Source organism: Daucus carota, chromosome 8 (genome assembly GCF_001625215.2).
Source record: "Daucus carota subsp. sativus chromosome 8, DH1 v3.0, whole genome shotgun sequence".
NCBI classification, from domain to species: Eukaryota; Viridiplantae; Streptophyta; class Magnoliopsida; order Apiales; family Apiaceae; genus Daucus; species Daucus carota.
In genome coordinates this window covers 22,769,957-22,785,059 of record NC_030388.2, presented here as the reverse complement: position 1 = coordinate 22,785,059, position 15,103 = coordinate 22,769,957, and the positions used below count along the sequence as shown (strand labels likewise).

The 15,103-nt window shown below is 34.9% G+C and overlaps 3 protein-coding genes across 3 annotated transcripts; all 3 read left to right on the top strand.

Moving 5' to 3' along the window:
* Positions 1–1,247: 1,247 nt before the first annotated feature.
* On the top strand, positions 1,248–4,125 carry LOC108197548 (trans-cinnamate 4-monooxygenase). Its single transcript, XM_017365194.2, has 4 exons — positions 1,248–1,634; positions 2,269–2,719; positions 3,157–3,290; positions 3,403–4,125. Exons 1-4 carry the CDS (start codon positions 1,295–1,297, stop codon positions 3,999–4,001), a joined length of 1,524 nt encoding a protein of 507 aa, XP_017220683.1. The 5' UTR covers positions 1,248–1,294; the 3' UTR covers positions 4,002–4,125.
* Positions 4,126–6,397: 2,272 nt separating this feature from the next.
* LOC108199900 (alcohol dehydrogenase 1) lies at positions 6,398–9,380 on the top strand. The gene is made up of 10 exons (XM_017367923.2): positions 6,398–6,585; positions 6,686–6,822; positions 7,619–7,665; positions 7,768–8,093; positions 8,187–8,269; positions 8,353–8,428; positions 8,527–8,588; positions 8,682–8,777; positions 8,860–9,021; positions 9,107–9,380. Exons 1-10 carry the CDS (start codon positions 6,546–6,548, stop codon positions 9,215–9,217), a joined length of 1,140 nt encoding a protein of 379 aa, XP_017223412.1. The 5' UTR covers positions 6,398–6,545; the 3' UTR covers positions 9,218–9,380.
* Positions 9,381–11,729: 2,349 nt separating this feature from the next.
* LOC108198371 (uncharacterized) lies at positions 11,730–13,988 on the top strand. Its single transcript, XM_017366125.1, has one exon. The coding sequence runs from the start codon at positions 11,730–11,732 to the stop codon at positions 13,986–13,988; it is 2,259 nt and encodes a 752-aa protein (XP_017221614.1).
* Positions 13,989–15,103: the final 1,115 nt, after the last annotated feature.

Here is a 15,103-nt window from a genome sequence, read left to right as displayed (position 1 = left end):
TTTCAAATAATTTTTAGGCCTTTTCTATTTTATATGTTAAAATATATCAATGACTGAGAATTAATGTCTATTCCTTATTTCGTTGTTGTCCATATTAAATTAATGTGAAAAGTTAAATGTTGAATATTTTATATTTTATGAAAACCATTACGAATTTCCGGTTAATATATAATTTATAATTATGATTAAATAATATGTGAATTTTGATTAATGATAAGAAAAATGAAATGGAGGGAATATTATTTTTCAAAATAATAATAAAAATATGATTATAAAATAATTCAATTTATTCATATTTGGTGTCTCCAATTTCTTGACAGAGTAACTTACATATGATGATGATGATCGCGGTGCTGATATTATAGATTTTTGGATTGAAAAACAAAACCCTAAGAAGGATATGGGTACAGTGGGACTGTGGGAGTAGAATATCCATTCTGATGATGCTTATTTAATTTTTAAAAAAAAAATAAAAAACATTGAAACGAATGTAATTTACATGTCACACACATATAAAAATGCGTATCTTGAAATACTTATTTTAAAAATGTGTGTTCAAATGATATTTTTGACTGTCAGCTACGAAACATGATATTCTTGTTATGAACTAAAGAAATTTTATTCCGTGTGAATGTATCTAATTATATAATTATGTTTTAAAAATATATTTTATTTCAAATTTTGAATTTTAAGTGACACATTATTTCAAATTTCCAGTTTTATGTTGTTATTTGAATTTTCTAAATTTAAAATAACATTCAAATTCTATTTTAAATATAAATTTATTTTTTTATACAAATATATTACTCCCTCCTTCCCATATTAATAGTCCACTTTGTCAAGAAAAAATTTCCCATATTATTTGTCCATTTTCTTTGTCCAATACAAATTATAACAAGTTTCAATGTTAACATTTACTAGTTCACACAATTTTCATTATTTACAATGCAAACTATGTTGACTTTTAACCAAAATGAATGAAAACTTAGTAGTATATTTGTATAACCAATGCATGACAATGATAACAACATATCACATTTAATACTTCTTAATTTGTGTGATTTGTGCAAAGTGGACAATTAAAATGGGAATGAGGGAGTACTTATCAAATGCACAATTTTAACACAAAGTTTCATAACGGTTTACAAAAAAATTCTTCAACATGATCTAAGAAAAGCAGTGTACAGTTGTCACTGTCATTCTATTCGCACAAAAGACAAAATTAGGTGATACAGTTTGTACTTATACAAGCATCTTAAATTTCTACTGAACAAAAAATAAAGAAACAAGTAAAATGATGGATGCTCTCCTTGAACTAGAGAAGGCCATGCTGGGCATCTTCCTCGGAATCATGATAGCCATCTTCATCTCCAAGCTACGGCGCAAGCAATTCAAACTCCCACCAGGCCCCACGCCGGTACCTATATTCGGTAACTGGCTACAAGTTGGCAATGATCTTAACCACGGCAACCTTGTGGACTTCGCCAAGAGGTTTGGCCATCTCTTTCTGCTCCGTATGGGCGTGCGGAATTTGGTGGTTGTTTCCTCACCTGAACTGGCTAAACAAGTACTCCACACACAGGGTGTTGAGTTTGGTTCTCGCTGTAGTAATATGGTTTACGATATCTTCACAGGCAAGGGATTTGCATGATTACTTCAAGTCTTCAACGTTGTAACCTCAATTTCAATTGGGGGCTGGCCCTAATTATCACAATTTTCAAGAAAATAGCCCCAAATAATAGTGTCGGAAAAGATGGTCCCGAGCTACCATTTCACGATCCAAAACGCGAGATTGTCCGTCGTTTATCCTCGTTTTCTTACTAATACCACAAGATCTAGCATTTTGAAACCCTAAACGTTATTTCATGTAGTGTCTTGCTCCTAAAATGTTTGATCGTGTTGTGTTTTGTAGAATTTTTCGGACCAAACGCAACACAATCCAGCGTTTTCTTTCAAAATCAAAATGTCGGATAATCCGGCGTTAATAAATGATATTTGGGGCCATTTCTCCAAGTTCTGTTACTTTAGACATTACACATGAGTTTCGTGACATCTAGGACCCTTTTCTTGTTTTGTAATTGTTGCAACCTGAAAAACAATTATTTTCGGTGTTGCAATTTCAATTGCAACTTTTTATAACATATTGCAATCTCATATACAACTTTGACCGTATTTTTATAAATCTTTTTTACAAATAAGGATATTTTTGCCAATTTTCTCATTTAAGATTTCTATCTTCACTAACACTGGTTTGTCAACTTGTAACAGGCAATGGACAGGACTTGGTGTTCACCAACTACGGTGAGCATTGGCGAAAAATGCGTCGCATATTGACTGTCCCTCTCTTTACTAACAAAGTTGTGCAAAGATACCGGTTTGGTTGGGAGGATGAGGCGGCTCGTGTTGTTGCAGATGTTAAGGCCAATCCAGAATCTTCCACCAATGGGATCGTGTTAAGGAAGCGACTGCAGTTGATGATGTACAACAATGCTTATAAGATTATGTTCGGCAGGAGGTTTGAGAGCGAAGATGATCCCTTGTTATTGAAGCTCAAGGCCTCGAGTTGGGAGCGTATTAGGCTTACTCAGAGCCTTGATTACAATTACGGAGATTTTATCCCTGTTCTCCGCCCTTTCTTGAAGGGCTATCTCAGACTCTGCAAGCAAGTTAAGGATGAAAGGTTTCAGCTTTTTAAGGATAATTTTGTTGATCCGCGGAAGTAAGTATCAGTCACAACTCATTCTCTGCTTTAGTCGATCAGCTTACTATTATGCCTGTCTTTCTGTGGTTCTGTTATGAAATTACCTGCAAAAGAAGGATGTCTCATTCAGTCCACATTGAACTTGATCTTAAGTACATAATATGAGTATCAAATGATCGTTTCAAGTGATATGAATCGAGTTGTCATTTCAAATTATCAGATGTATTATGAAATATGAGTCGCTATAAATTTAGTAAAACCCGATCGAATTTCTCTGACAACTAATCTTCAACCAATGGCCACTGCTATTACAACTATCATTAATGTAAAAGCTGTTTTATTTATATAAAAACTAATTTTAGCAAGTCCAGCTTCATCTATTTCGGTTTTGTGGCCAACAATAGATTAGCGATTCTAATATGCAGCCCGAGTGTGTCTTCATGAAATTGTAACAGGATGCTTGTAAACACAAGGAGAGTAGATAACGACAGCTTAACGTGCGCCCTGGATCACCTTTTAGAAGCTCAACAACAAGGAGATATCACCGAGGAGACTATATTTCATATTGTTGATGGCCTCGACATCGCTGGTGTGATTGCTTCTTCCCATATTTATTTTCTTTGATCTCTACATATTTATTTCAAGTTGTTCATCGTGGTATCTGATTGAAAGTAGTATCTACTAATTTCATATTATTACAGCAATTGACACAACACTACGGTCAATTGAATGGGCAATTGCGGAACTGATAAATCACCCTGAAGTTCAGAAGAAGCTGAGGCATGAGATAGACAGTGTGCTTGGGGTTGGAGTTCAAGTTACTGAGCCCGACACCCACAAGCTCCCCTACCTTGAAGCTGTGATCAAGGAGACTCTTCGCCTCAGAATGGGCGTTCCGCTTCTAGTCCCTCACATGAACCTTCATGATGCAAAGCTAGGGGGTTATGACATCCCGGCAAAGAGCAAAGTTGTGGTGAATGCATGGTGGCTTGCCAACAATCCAGCTCACTGGAAGAACCCTGAAGAGTTTAGGCCGGAGAGGTTCATGGAAGAAGAATCAAATGTTGAGACAAATGGAAATGATTTCAGATTCCTACCATTCGGGGCTGGGAGGCGAAGCTGCCCTGGAATTATGACTGCATTACCCATTATGGGTATTACCTTGGGACGTCTGGTGCAGAATTTTGAGCTTTTGCCTCCTCCTGGACAGTCTAAGATCGATACAGCAGAGAAAAGAGGACAGTTCCTTTTGCAAATTCTGAAGCATTCAACTGTGGTTGCCAAGCCAAGATCAATTTGATAATTGGTGTCTCTTCTTATCTTTACTTTTGATTGTCAAATTGTGGAGTTATTAGAAACTGTTGTTTCTGCAGTTCTATGAATTTGAAAAATAAAGGCCGAAGTATACTGCAACTTTGGATTTAGTAGAGAAGTGTTCTCTGTGTATTTTCAATTATTGTGATGATTCTAATGCTATGTTTTGAAGTTAAGATAGGATGCAAATACTAGATAGTAGATAACAAGTTTGAGGGTCCTGGGCATGGGAGGAACTAAGGGAGCAACTTAGGCTGTAGCGTCGGCTTCTCTAAAACTGTGGTTCGTGCCACTAGTTCTTTGTGAAGTGTTTCACATGTGCTTGGCCGTGATGTGAAACTAATTTTTGGATTGAGATAGGCTAATAGAAGCAGCCGACTCTTGTTCTCAGAGTCTGACTTGTGCATTTGAAGGCATGTGTTGTTCTATTTTATCCCATCTCTGTTCATTTGTTCCTGCTGAAAAGAAAATCTTTGATTATTTTATAAATCGGATATACATTTATCTTAAATCAACAGGAAATTTCTGTGAATTCTACCCATCTTTTAGCATAATATTTTTGTGTTCCTCTCTTAGTCCCTCACATGTACCTTGATGATGCAAAGCTCGGAGGTTATGACATCTCGGCAGAGAGCAAAATCTTAGTCAATGCATGGTCGCTGCCATTTGGGGCTGCCCTGGAATTGTGATTGCATAACCAGCATTACATTGGGATGTCTGGTGCAGACTAAATAGATACTATTAGAATAAAATATGATATGTCCTTCTTCTAATATTTCAAGGTTTGAGACTTTCGTCACATGATATCGCTATGTGGGTTCGAGACTCCAATCAATTCATAAGTAAAAATTATACCTTTCTTATTGAAAATTATACCTTCATAAAAAGTTTGTTGGATTGAGAATGTATTAAAAATATTCCTGAACTTTGTCTGATTCAATTCCAGATTTTGACTTTCTTGATTTTACCAACATAATTAAATATTCCTTTAGTTTCAAATTATATGTCCACCATCAAAAAATCACATAATTTAGGAAAAGTAGATTTTGAGAAAAAAGAGATCTTATAAATTATTAATTGAACCTAATATGTGGTATATGGTTAATCTTGGAAATATAAATTTGAAATATGTGAACAAGAGTTGATTTTGGAAATACTATTTACATTGAAATTTGAAGTGAACAATTATTTTGAAACAAATTTTTTTTATTTTAAATTAACATATATTTTGAAACGAAGGGAGTATATAATTCAGTTTGGATTTCGATTCTTATCGGGTAGACCTGTTTAGTTTATAATAATGAGTTGGTTTGGTGTAAACTGTAAAGGTACCACATGGACAGTGGATAACCATAACAATAAATCCAATTGGTTTATTTTTATTTTTTTTATATATCAAAAGTATAGAATAGGTGAAAAAATAGGCAAGTACACAAACCACCGGTCATTAGTGGTTTTATCAGCAGTTTTGCAATACAATAGGCACTATACAATTATCAAAACCAACAAAACAAAAAACAAGGGCATGGTTTAAGCTGATAATTACTGATTAGGGAGTGGACAATATCGATTATTCTACATAACTGCCAGCTGCTAATACATGGTCCTCTAATATTCTACGTTAGTCAATTTGAATATTTGTTCAAGTTGTAAAGCATGTTCCGGAACTTTCATCAATTTTGCTTTCTCCACTAAAAAATATTGTCAACTTAAGTATTGTATTTAGGGGTGACAATATTAGACACGACCCGAACCAGACTCGAACCCGACCCGAATCCACAACCCGATTTACTGAGACAAAACCCAAAAATGATCCGAAAATCACCCGATTAACACGAAATAGACCCGAAATGATCCCAAATTAGAATTTCGTTTCTAATAACTTCAATTTTCAGTTTTATTTAATTTTAAATGATTTTAGCTTGACTCAAAGTCGACCCGAAATCGACCTGATTGCTGACACGAACAAGACGCATTACCCGAAATTGCCATCCCCGACTGTATTGCATTGTAAGATCACAAAAATATCACCTTGTTTTATATTTACAACATCACAAAAATTCAACACTTAATTATATTTAATTTTTAATTTTAATTACTTATTATTAAGATAAATTTATACTAATTATAAAATACTAAGGAGTAATAAGTTACCAAAAATGAACAAAGCAGTAATAAAATCCTAAATTAACGGTACCGACTGAGGAAGGCGGCTAGTAAAAAGAAAACCAAAGAGGAAAAGAAAACAAGCGACAAGACAGTGGGTTCTGGTTTTTGCTAAAAACCAGCAGTTTCCATTTTCAATCTTCTTTATTCACAAAGCAATTTATAATTATTTTAATTTAGGAATATTATAATACAATCTCCAATCAAAACCAGCCCACCTTAAAAAATCTGATTCTTTTCTCGAGTATAAATATATACCATTACCACAAATGTCTAGTATCATCTCACATTATCATATCATACAGTCTCGTTACACACAAATTTGAATCATCTTTAATTTTCATCCTTCAGAACACTAAGAAACATGTCAAGCACTACAGCTGGTCAGGTCATTCGCTGCAAAGGTAATACTAATACGTGAATTTACTAAAAACTGTTCTCGATTGAGCGCGAGCCTGATCGATATTTTCTTACTTGTTGTCTGATGTTATAATATATGTGCAGCTGCTGTAGCATGGGAAGCAGGAAAGCCACTTGTGATGGAGGAGGTTGAGGTGGCTCCTCCTCAGAAAGATGAAGTTCGTATCAAGATCCTCTTCACTTCTCTCTGCCACACTGATATCTACTTCTGGGAAGCTAAGGTACGCTTAGATATATCTGTAAAAAAATGATCACAAGATAATAATCTTTATAGATATTTAAATGCTATATTAAACAATTTCGATCACTTTTCTAAGATACTGAGATTAAAGTAGTAGATCCATTATGTAACATCCAACTCACAGTTGTAACTATGTGTATATCGGACTCAACAACTCATCACCAAGAATGATTTAAAAGTGCTAGCAAATTGGTATACTTGTAAAGGACTCATATATTCATTATCTAAAAGATATGAGATGTTACAAACACATTCTTTTATATGCGCAAAGTCCTCATCGACCTCATAATCAAATTTACGAAATCCGGGTAGTTCATTTGCACTCCTAGCAAACCAGTTATAACTCTGATATCATTTATAACATCTCAAATTCACAACTAGATGCATATCAGAACCAATAACTCACCACAAGCCGGTCAAAAGTGCTAGTAAATTGTTATTTATTTGTACTTATAAATGGCTCAATTACTGTTTATCTAACCAATGTACTCCCTCTGTCCCATTTTAACTGATGTTTGACTTTTTAACACGTATATTGAGGTGATAAAAAGTAATATCTACGCTCAATAAAAAAATTCAATTCTTATATCAAATAAAAGTTTAGAATCTAAATTTTTATTTGATATAAGTTTTATTAAAAATAATTATGTTTAGATGTGATTTTTTTAACACCTTAAAATACGTGTAAAAAATTCAAAAGCAGTTAAAATGGGACGGAGGGAGTAGATGTGAGTGTATTTGAAATTAAATCTTGTTTTTCTATGTGAATATTTCAGGGACAGACCCCTGTTTTTCCTCGAATTCTTGGTCATGAAGCAGGAGGGTATGTTAACAATGCTAAAAAAAATTACTATATTTTTTGCTGTTGTATTGATTGTCTCTGTTTAGTGTTTAGTGTTTATTCATGTGATTCTTGGTTGTGTAGGATTGTGGAGAGTGTTGGAGAGGGAGTGACAGATCTGGCACCAGGTGATCATGTCCTCCCTGTCTTCACCGGAGAATGCAAGGAATGTGCACATTGCAAGTCAGAGGAAAGCAATATGTGTGATCTCCTCAGGATCAACACTGACAGAGGAGTTATGCTCAATGATGGAAAGTCGCGATTTTCAATCAATGGCCAGCCCATCCTACATTTTGTTGGAACATCGACTTTTAGTGAATACACTGTCGTACATGTTGGATGTGTTGCCAAGATCAACCCCCTTGCTCCTCTCGACAAAGTTTGTGTCCTTAGCTGTGGAATTTCTACTGGTATGGATGCAAAATGATTTACTTCTATGGTATATTTTATTTTCTATGTTATGGAAATTACAATTTACTAATGTTTAATATTTTTATTTACAGGATTGGGTTCGACTCTGAATGTTGCGAAACCTAAGAAGGGTTCGACAGTGGCTGTCTTTGGACTGGGAGCTGTAGGCCTTGCAGTAAGTTCTCGATCATTCATCCTGTAGTTTCCCTTTGTTTGTTGTGTTTAGTAATTCATTTCCATTTCCCTTTCTTTAATCAGGCTGCAGAAGGAGCTAGAATTGCTGGGGCTTCTAGAATTATTGGTGTCGATCTGAATCCAAACAGATTTGAGTCTGGTAAGCTAGAAACTACAGACTGTCATGAAATTATCTCTGAAACATGAATTTAAGTGGTGAAGAAGTGACTAATTTGGTAACTTAATTTTAATGTACAGCAAAGAAGTTTGGTGTGACAGAGTTTGTGAACCCAAAAGACCACAACAAACCAGTTCAAGAGGTTTGCTATATAAAATTTTACCTCCAAATCCCCTCCACTTAAATTCTCCTTGTTTGTTTAATTTAAATTTCTCTAATCTGTGTGATTGTGTAGGTCATAGTTGAAATGACCAATGGAGGAGTGGACCGCAGTATCGAGTGTACGGGTCATGTAGATGCCATGATCTCAGCATTCGAATGTGTACATGATGTAAGTTCTCTAAAGAATCTATGATCAATTCTAAATATGTGACAGGCTTATTAATCTTAAGTTGAACAAATTACCATCTCAGGGCTGGGGTGTTGCTGTTCTTGTGGGAGTTCCACACAAGGATGCTGTCTTTAAGACCAGTCCTATGAATTTGTTAAGTGAAAGGACTCTCAAGGGCAGTTTCTTTGGGAATTACAAACCTCGTTCGGACCTTCCATCTGTTGTCGAAAAATACATGAACAAGGTAAAGCTCCACACATTTATACACGAATTATGTGTCTGCATTGTGATCATGCCTGACTTTTTGTATCAATGTTGTGTTATTTCAGGAACTTGAATTGGAGAAGTTCATCACTCATGAAGTCCCATTCGCTGAAATCAACAAGGCCTTCGATTTGATGCTGAAAGGCGAAGGACTCCGCTGCATCATCCGTATGTAAAGATTCAATGGTTGCAAGTTAGGAATCATTTGGGTCCGGAAACAGTTTCATCTTTCAAATAAAAGAATAATTTTCTTGTGTAGAACTTGTTTCTACAAGTTGGTTCTTGAATATTTGTGTTATTATTCTTAATTTCCAAAGTTGTCGGGTGAATTCATGCACAGTCTGATACAGTACTACTCCCTCCGTATCTTTTTTCATAACATGAGACAAATTACTAATTTACATATAATCTATAAAACTAAATATAGTCATGAGTGATCTTGTTAGATTCGTATTCACGAGTACTTTAATACGGTGAAGTTTTTATATTTAATGCTACTACGAAATGAAAGATATTAACGATCAAAAGTGTGTGTTGGCAAACGTGAAAAGTACAAACAGCAGGAAAAGTATTTAGTGACGGAGGGAGTATTGATTTCAATCATTTCTATAAAATTTCCAGATTCATTGAATTGTTTGATTCTTGTGGTTTACATACATCACTGCTCATTGATAACTATGTTTACAGCAGGGAATGATCGTCTTAACCAAGTGGCCTGATGGAGTGTCTGCCACTGAGTTACCTATATAGTTGCATGTTTAATTGAAATAAAATTCTATGTATCAGAGATGGGAACCGACGAATATCCGATCGAACCGATCCGAATGGTTTGGTTACGGGTTTGGTTTTTATTTTTAAAAACCGATTGAATTTGGTATTGGTTTGGTTTTTAGGTCAACCGAACCAATACCGACCCGAATATTCGAAACCCGATTCGAATTCGAACCAAGCCAAAACCCAACCGAACTCGATATTATAAATTTATCGTATACCATTATATAATATACATGTAAAAAAGAATAATTATATTGCTATCTTTTTTTAATAAATTTTCATTACGTATTCAAATATTAAATATGATATAAATTTATTTACATATACTAAATACTTTTCTTTCTATTATAAAATATGACATAATCTAGTATTAAATAATATTTATAAAAAGGAAAAATATTATCAGAAATTTTGTTTAACTAAATAAATAACAAAAATTCCATACAATTTTATATTAAAACATGATATTTTATTTTCATGTGTATAACAATTATCCTACATTTATTTTTAATATGCTAAACTAATACTCCCTCCGTCCCCCTGAGTTGTATACATTGGGGGACGGGGACGCGGCACGGACTTTAATGCTCCTGTAAAGTGTAGTTGTGTAATTTATTTTTAAAATTTTCTTTTTCTGAATTAAAGTTTGGATGTTATATTTTTATTCAGAAAAAGAAAATCTCAAAAATAAGTTATGGAACTATATTTTATAAGAGCATTGAAATGCGTGTCGAGCAGTTGAAAAGAAACGTATACAATTAAATGGGACAGAGGGAGTAACACTTAACTAACACTTCAAAAAATAATGAAGCTTCTTTTTTAATTATAAATTATTGTAATTTCTGATTTAATCATGCATATCTTAATATGCTTGTAATAATTTAAGGATATGTTAATTTTTGAATAAGAGACTTGTTTATAAATCTATATTTTAGATATACTTTTTAGATTTTTTATATAATTTCGGGTTTCGGTTCGAACCGAACCGTACTGAAACCTGGTGCTTCAGGTTTGGTTTTTGAACTTCAGATTTCGATTCGGTTCGGGTTCGATTTTGAAAAATACTATTCGGTTCAGGTTCGGTTTTTGTCAAAACCGAATCATACCGACCGATTGCATCCCTACTATGTATTAAATTAATTTCGATTGTTTTTAATAAATTATTGGTGCATTGACATTTTAGCTTTTTATAAACAGTTTTGTCGGAAAAAGGAAAATAAATTTTGGATTTGTTTGATTTATCTTATTTTTCATGAATAAATTTTCATTTCTAAAAAAATACATAAATATATAGAGTATGTTTTTCTGAAAACAAGTTTTATTTTCCAGATAAAAAATATTAAACTATCATTAAATAAACAATTCTAAACAATATTATCTAAGTGAAATTTTTCTCCAAAATAAATAGTTATACCTCTTAAATAAAATAAGTATCACTAAAAATGCTTAAGACTTTTTTTTTTTTTTGAAACTAAAAAATGCTTAAGACTTAAATGTCAAATTAGTGATATAAATAGCCTGAAAGATAAGTGTAAAACTGTAAATACAGTTGTGTATTTTGATATGTCAAAGCTTCCGCAAAATTGCCAAACGGACTGCTTTTAAGCAAAGTGGGCTTTTATAATTTTTAAGCCGATAAGTGTCATGATCCAGCATTTATATTACGAGAAGTTGGAGTTAGTTGAGATCGTTAGGAAAGGCGGGAGCAAGCTTGTATATATGTAGTTCTATAGCTATAGAAAAGAGTATCAGTAGTGTTCTAGAACGAATAGTTCTATTCTGTATTCCTTCCTCCTATTCTTGTGACTCTGTATTCTCTACAGTTCTATTAATATACATCTCTTTAGGTCACATCTTGACATTTGGTATCAGAGCTAACGATTCTTGGCAATTGGAATTGTTTAAAGAAGCATTATGGCAAGTAGTACACGATCTAGATCAGCTGAAGATCAATGGAGAGATTTGGATCTGCGAATTCAAGAAGTCAGTAATTCATGTTTCAAGAAGATCAATGAGAGCAATGCTGCGTTGGAAAACAAAATCATAGATAAAATGGATAAATTGATGGCGATGGTATCTGGGTGTGATGCGAAAATCGAAGCTTATAATGCATCAATGGAGGAAAAGATCTCACAGAAAGTATCAGGAGTATTACAAAAAAACAATTGGGAAAAGAAAGTGGGCAGAGATGGGGAGATTTGGGTGGAGAGATCTCCCATCTTGCGTTCTCCATTGGCAAGCACTGGGAAAAACAACGAAGAAGAGGGCAATGGCAATAAGACTAAAGCAGTCAAGAATCAAAGTGGACATCAATACCGAGCGGAAATTCCTAATTTCATGGGAGAAGATCCAAGATCTTGGATACGGAAGTGCAATAAGTACTTCGTGATGAATCAGGTTGGTGAATCTTCTAAGCTTGATATTGTTGAAATGCATTTAGATGGTAAAGCAGATGTATGGTATCAAAGTTATAAACTGATGCATGATGGGGGTTCTTGGGGAGACTTTTGTGATGCTATTATGAATAGATTTGGGAAGACTGGGGGAATAGATTTTCAAGAGGAATTTAACAAGTTAAGTCAGACTGGTAATTTGATGGAATATGTGGAGAAGTTTGAGGAATTGAAGGCTTTGATTCTGTACAGGAACCCAAATTTGGGTGAAGGGTATTTTGTTTCTAGCTTTATTTCTGGCCTTAAGATTGAGTTGAAACCAATGGTCAGGTTAATGAAACCACAAACTTTGATGCATGCTATAGAAGTGGCTCAGTTTCAGGAACAAACCATTGAAGTTATACTGAAGAAACATGAGAGTAAAAAGAATTACAATGGAGTAGGATATAAGAATACCATGGAAAAAAAGAATACAGGAGAGGATAAGAAAAATGCAGCTAGTAACTATTTCAAGAAAATCACTCCGGAGGAATTCCAGTATAGGAAGAACAATCACTTGTGTTACAAGTGTGGAGAGAAATTTGGTCAGGGACATGTGTGTAGGAATGAGCAGTACACTTATATGTTGGTAGAAGATTCCAGGGATGAAGAAATTGCTAAATTTCTGGATGAAGAGGAGGAAACAGAAGGGTTGGTAACTGAGGTGTCCTTGAATGCTTTGTCAGAAAGCATAGTAAGGAAGACTATTACATTAGATGGGAGGATTGGAAAAGAACCAATCAAGATATTGGTGGATACAGGGAGTTCAGTAACAGTGTTAGATACAGAAACAGCTAAAAAGTTGGGTATGCAAGGTGAGGAGAAAGAGACCATAAGAGTGAAAATGGCAGATGGCAGGGTCGTTACCAGTAAAAGAGTAATTCCAAGATTAAGATGGGAGGTTCAACAACATAAATTTTGTTGTGATGCCAGAATATTGACCATAGGGGGTTGGAACATGATTGCAGGAGTTGATTGGTTAGAGCAATACTCTCCAATCTTATTCGATTTCAAGGAGTTGTATCTTAAGTTGAAGGCTGATAAAGGAGAGGATGAACAGATGTTGTTACATGGAGATGTTAAGGAAAAGGTGTCGATCAAGTTGGTTAGAGGCAATAAATTGCAAGAATTCAACCAAGAACTGGTCAAGAAAAGAATTATAAATGAAGTAGTGTCTGCAGTAGGAAAGGAAGATTCGAGTAAAGCTGAGGTTCCAGAGATGATTAACAAGATTCTTGAGAATTATGCAGCAGTGTTTGAGGTTCCGCAGGCTTTACCTCCAACCAGGTCTGTAGACCATGAAATTCCTCTAATGCCAGAGGCCAAACCATTCAAGTTGAAGCCATACCGATATCCTCATTCACAAAAAACGGAGATTGAAAATCAGGTGCAAGAAATGTTGAATGCTGGTACTATCAGGAAGAGTAACAGTCCGTATGCATCACCCGTGATATTAGTTCGAAAGAAAGACAATTCTTGGAGATTCTGTGTAGATTACCGGCACCTAAACAAAATCACAGTTAAGGACAAGTTTCCAATTCCAAATATTGACGAGCTTTTGGATGAGTTGCATGGTTCCAAGGTGTTTTCTAAACTTGATCTTCGCTCTGGTTATCATCAAATTCTGGTTAAGCCTTGTGACACAGCGAAGACAGCGTTCCAAACACATCATGGCCATTTCGAATTTGTTGTTATGCCATTTGGCTTAACAAATGCCCGGCTACATTTCAATCACTTATGAATCAGATATTTCAGCCATTTTTGAGGAAGTTTGTTCTTGTTTTTTTTGATGATATTTTGGTTTACAGTCCAACCTTGGAATCTCATACAGAACACTTAGAACAGGTGTTGGCAGTTTTGCAGAATAATCAGCTGTTTGCAAAATTATCTAAATGCACTTTTGCTGTACCTTCAGTGGAGTATCTGGGACATTTAGTTTCTGGAGAAGGGGTGAGTATGGATCCAACAAAAGTTGAAGGAGTTATGTCTTGGCCTACGCCAACAGGTGTCAAAGAATTGAGAGGATTCTTGGGTTTATCTGGATATTATCGTAGATTTATCAAAGGGTATGGGATGATATCCAGACCATTGACAAATTTACTGAAGAAGGATGGGTTCAAATGGAATGCAGAAGCAGAAGAATCATTTCAGCAACTAAAGAAGGCATTGTGTACAGCCCCAGTTTTGGCCATTCCGGATTTCTCTCAACCTTTCGTTTTAGAAACAGATGCTTCTGGTAAAGGGATGGGGGCAGTACTAATGCAGATGGGCAGGCCCTTGGCTTATTTGAGTAAAGCATTTAACAGTAAAAATTTTGGATTATCAGTTTACGAGAAGGAGTTGTTGGCTCTGGTGATGGCAGTAACTAAGTGGAAACATTATCTAGTGGGAAATCATTTTGTAATAAGGACGGATCATCAAGCATTGAAATATTTGTTGGAACAACAACTTCATACAAATTTGCAATACAAATGGATGTCAAGGTTATTTGGAATGGACTATGAAATTCAGTACAAAAAAGGAATAGAAAATATAGCAGCTGACTCGTTGTCCAGGAGCATGGAGGGGTGCCTGGAGGAGGGGGAGAAAAAGAATAGTGCTGGAAATAGTGCTGGAACTTTGGAAAATACAGAGGAAAGGATAGCTGCCATATCAATGGTTCAACCTGTATGGCTGCAACAGGTGGAATTAAGCTATGAAAGTGATGATGAGTGTCAACAACTTATTAGCAAGTTAGTACTGGATACTCAAGAAGATTCAGATTTTGAGTATGTGCAAGGAATACTCAAGAAGAATGGCAAGATATATGTAGGCAAGAGTGGAGGTGTGAGGAAGCAGATAATCAAAACATTACAT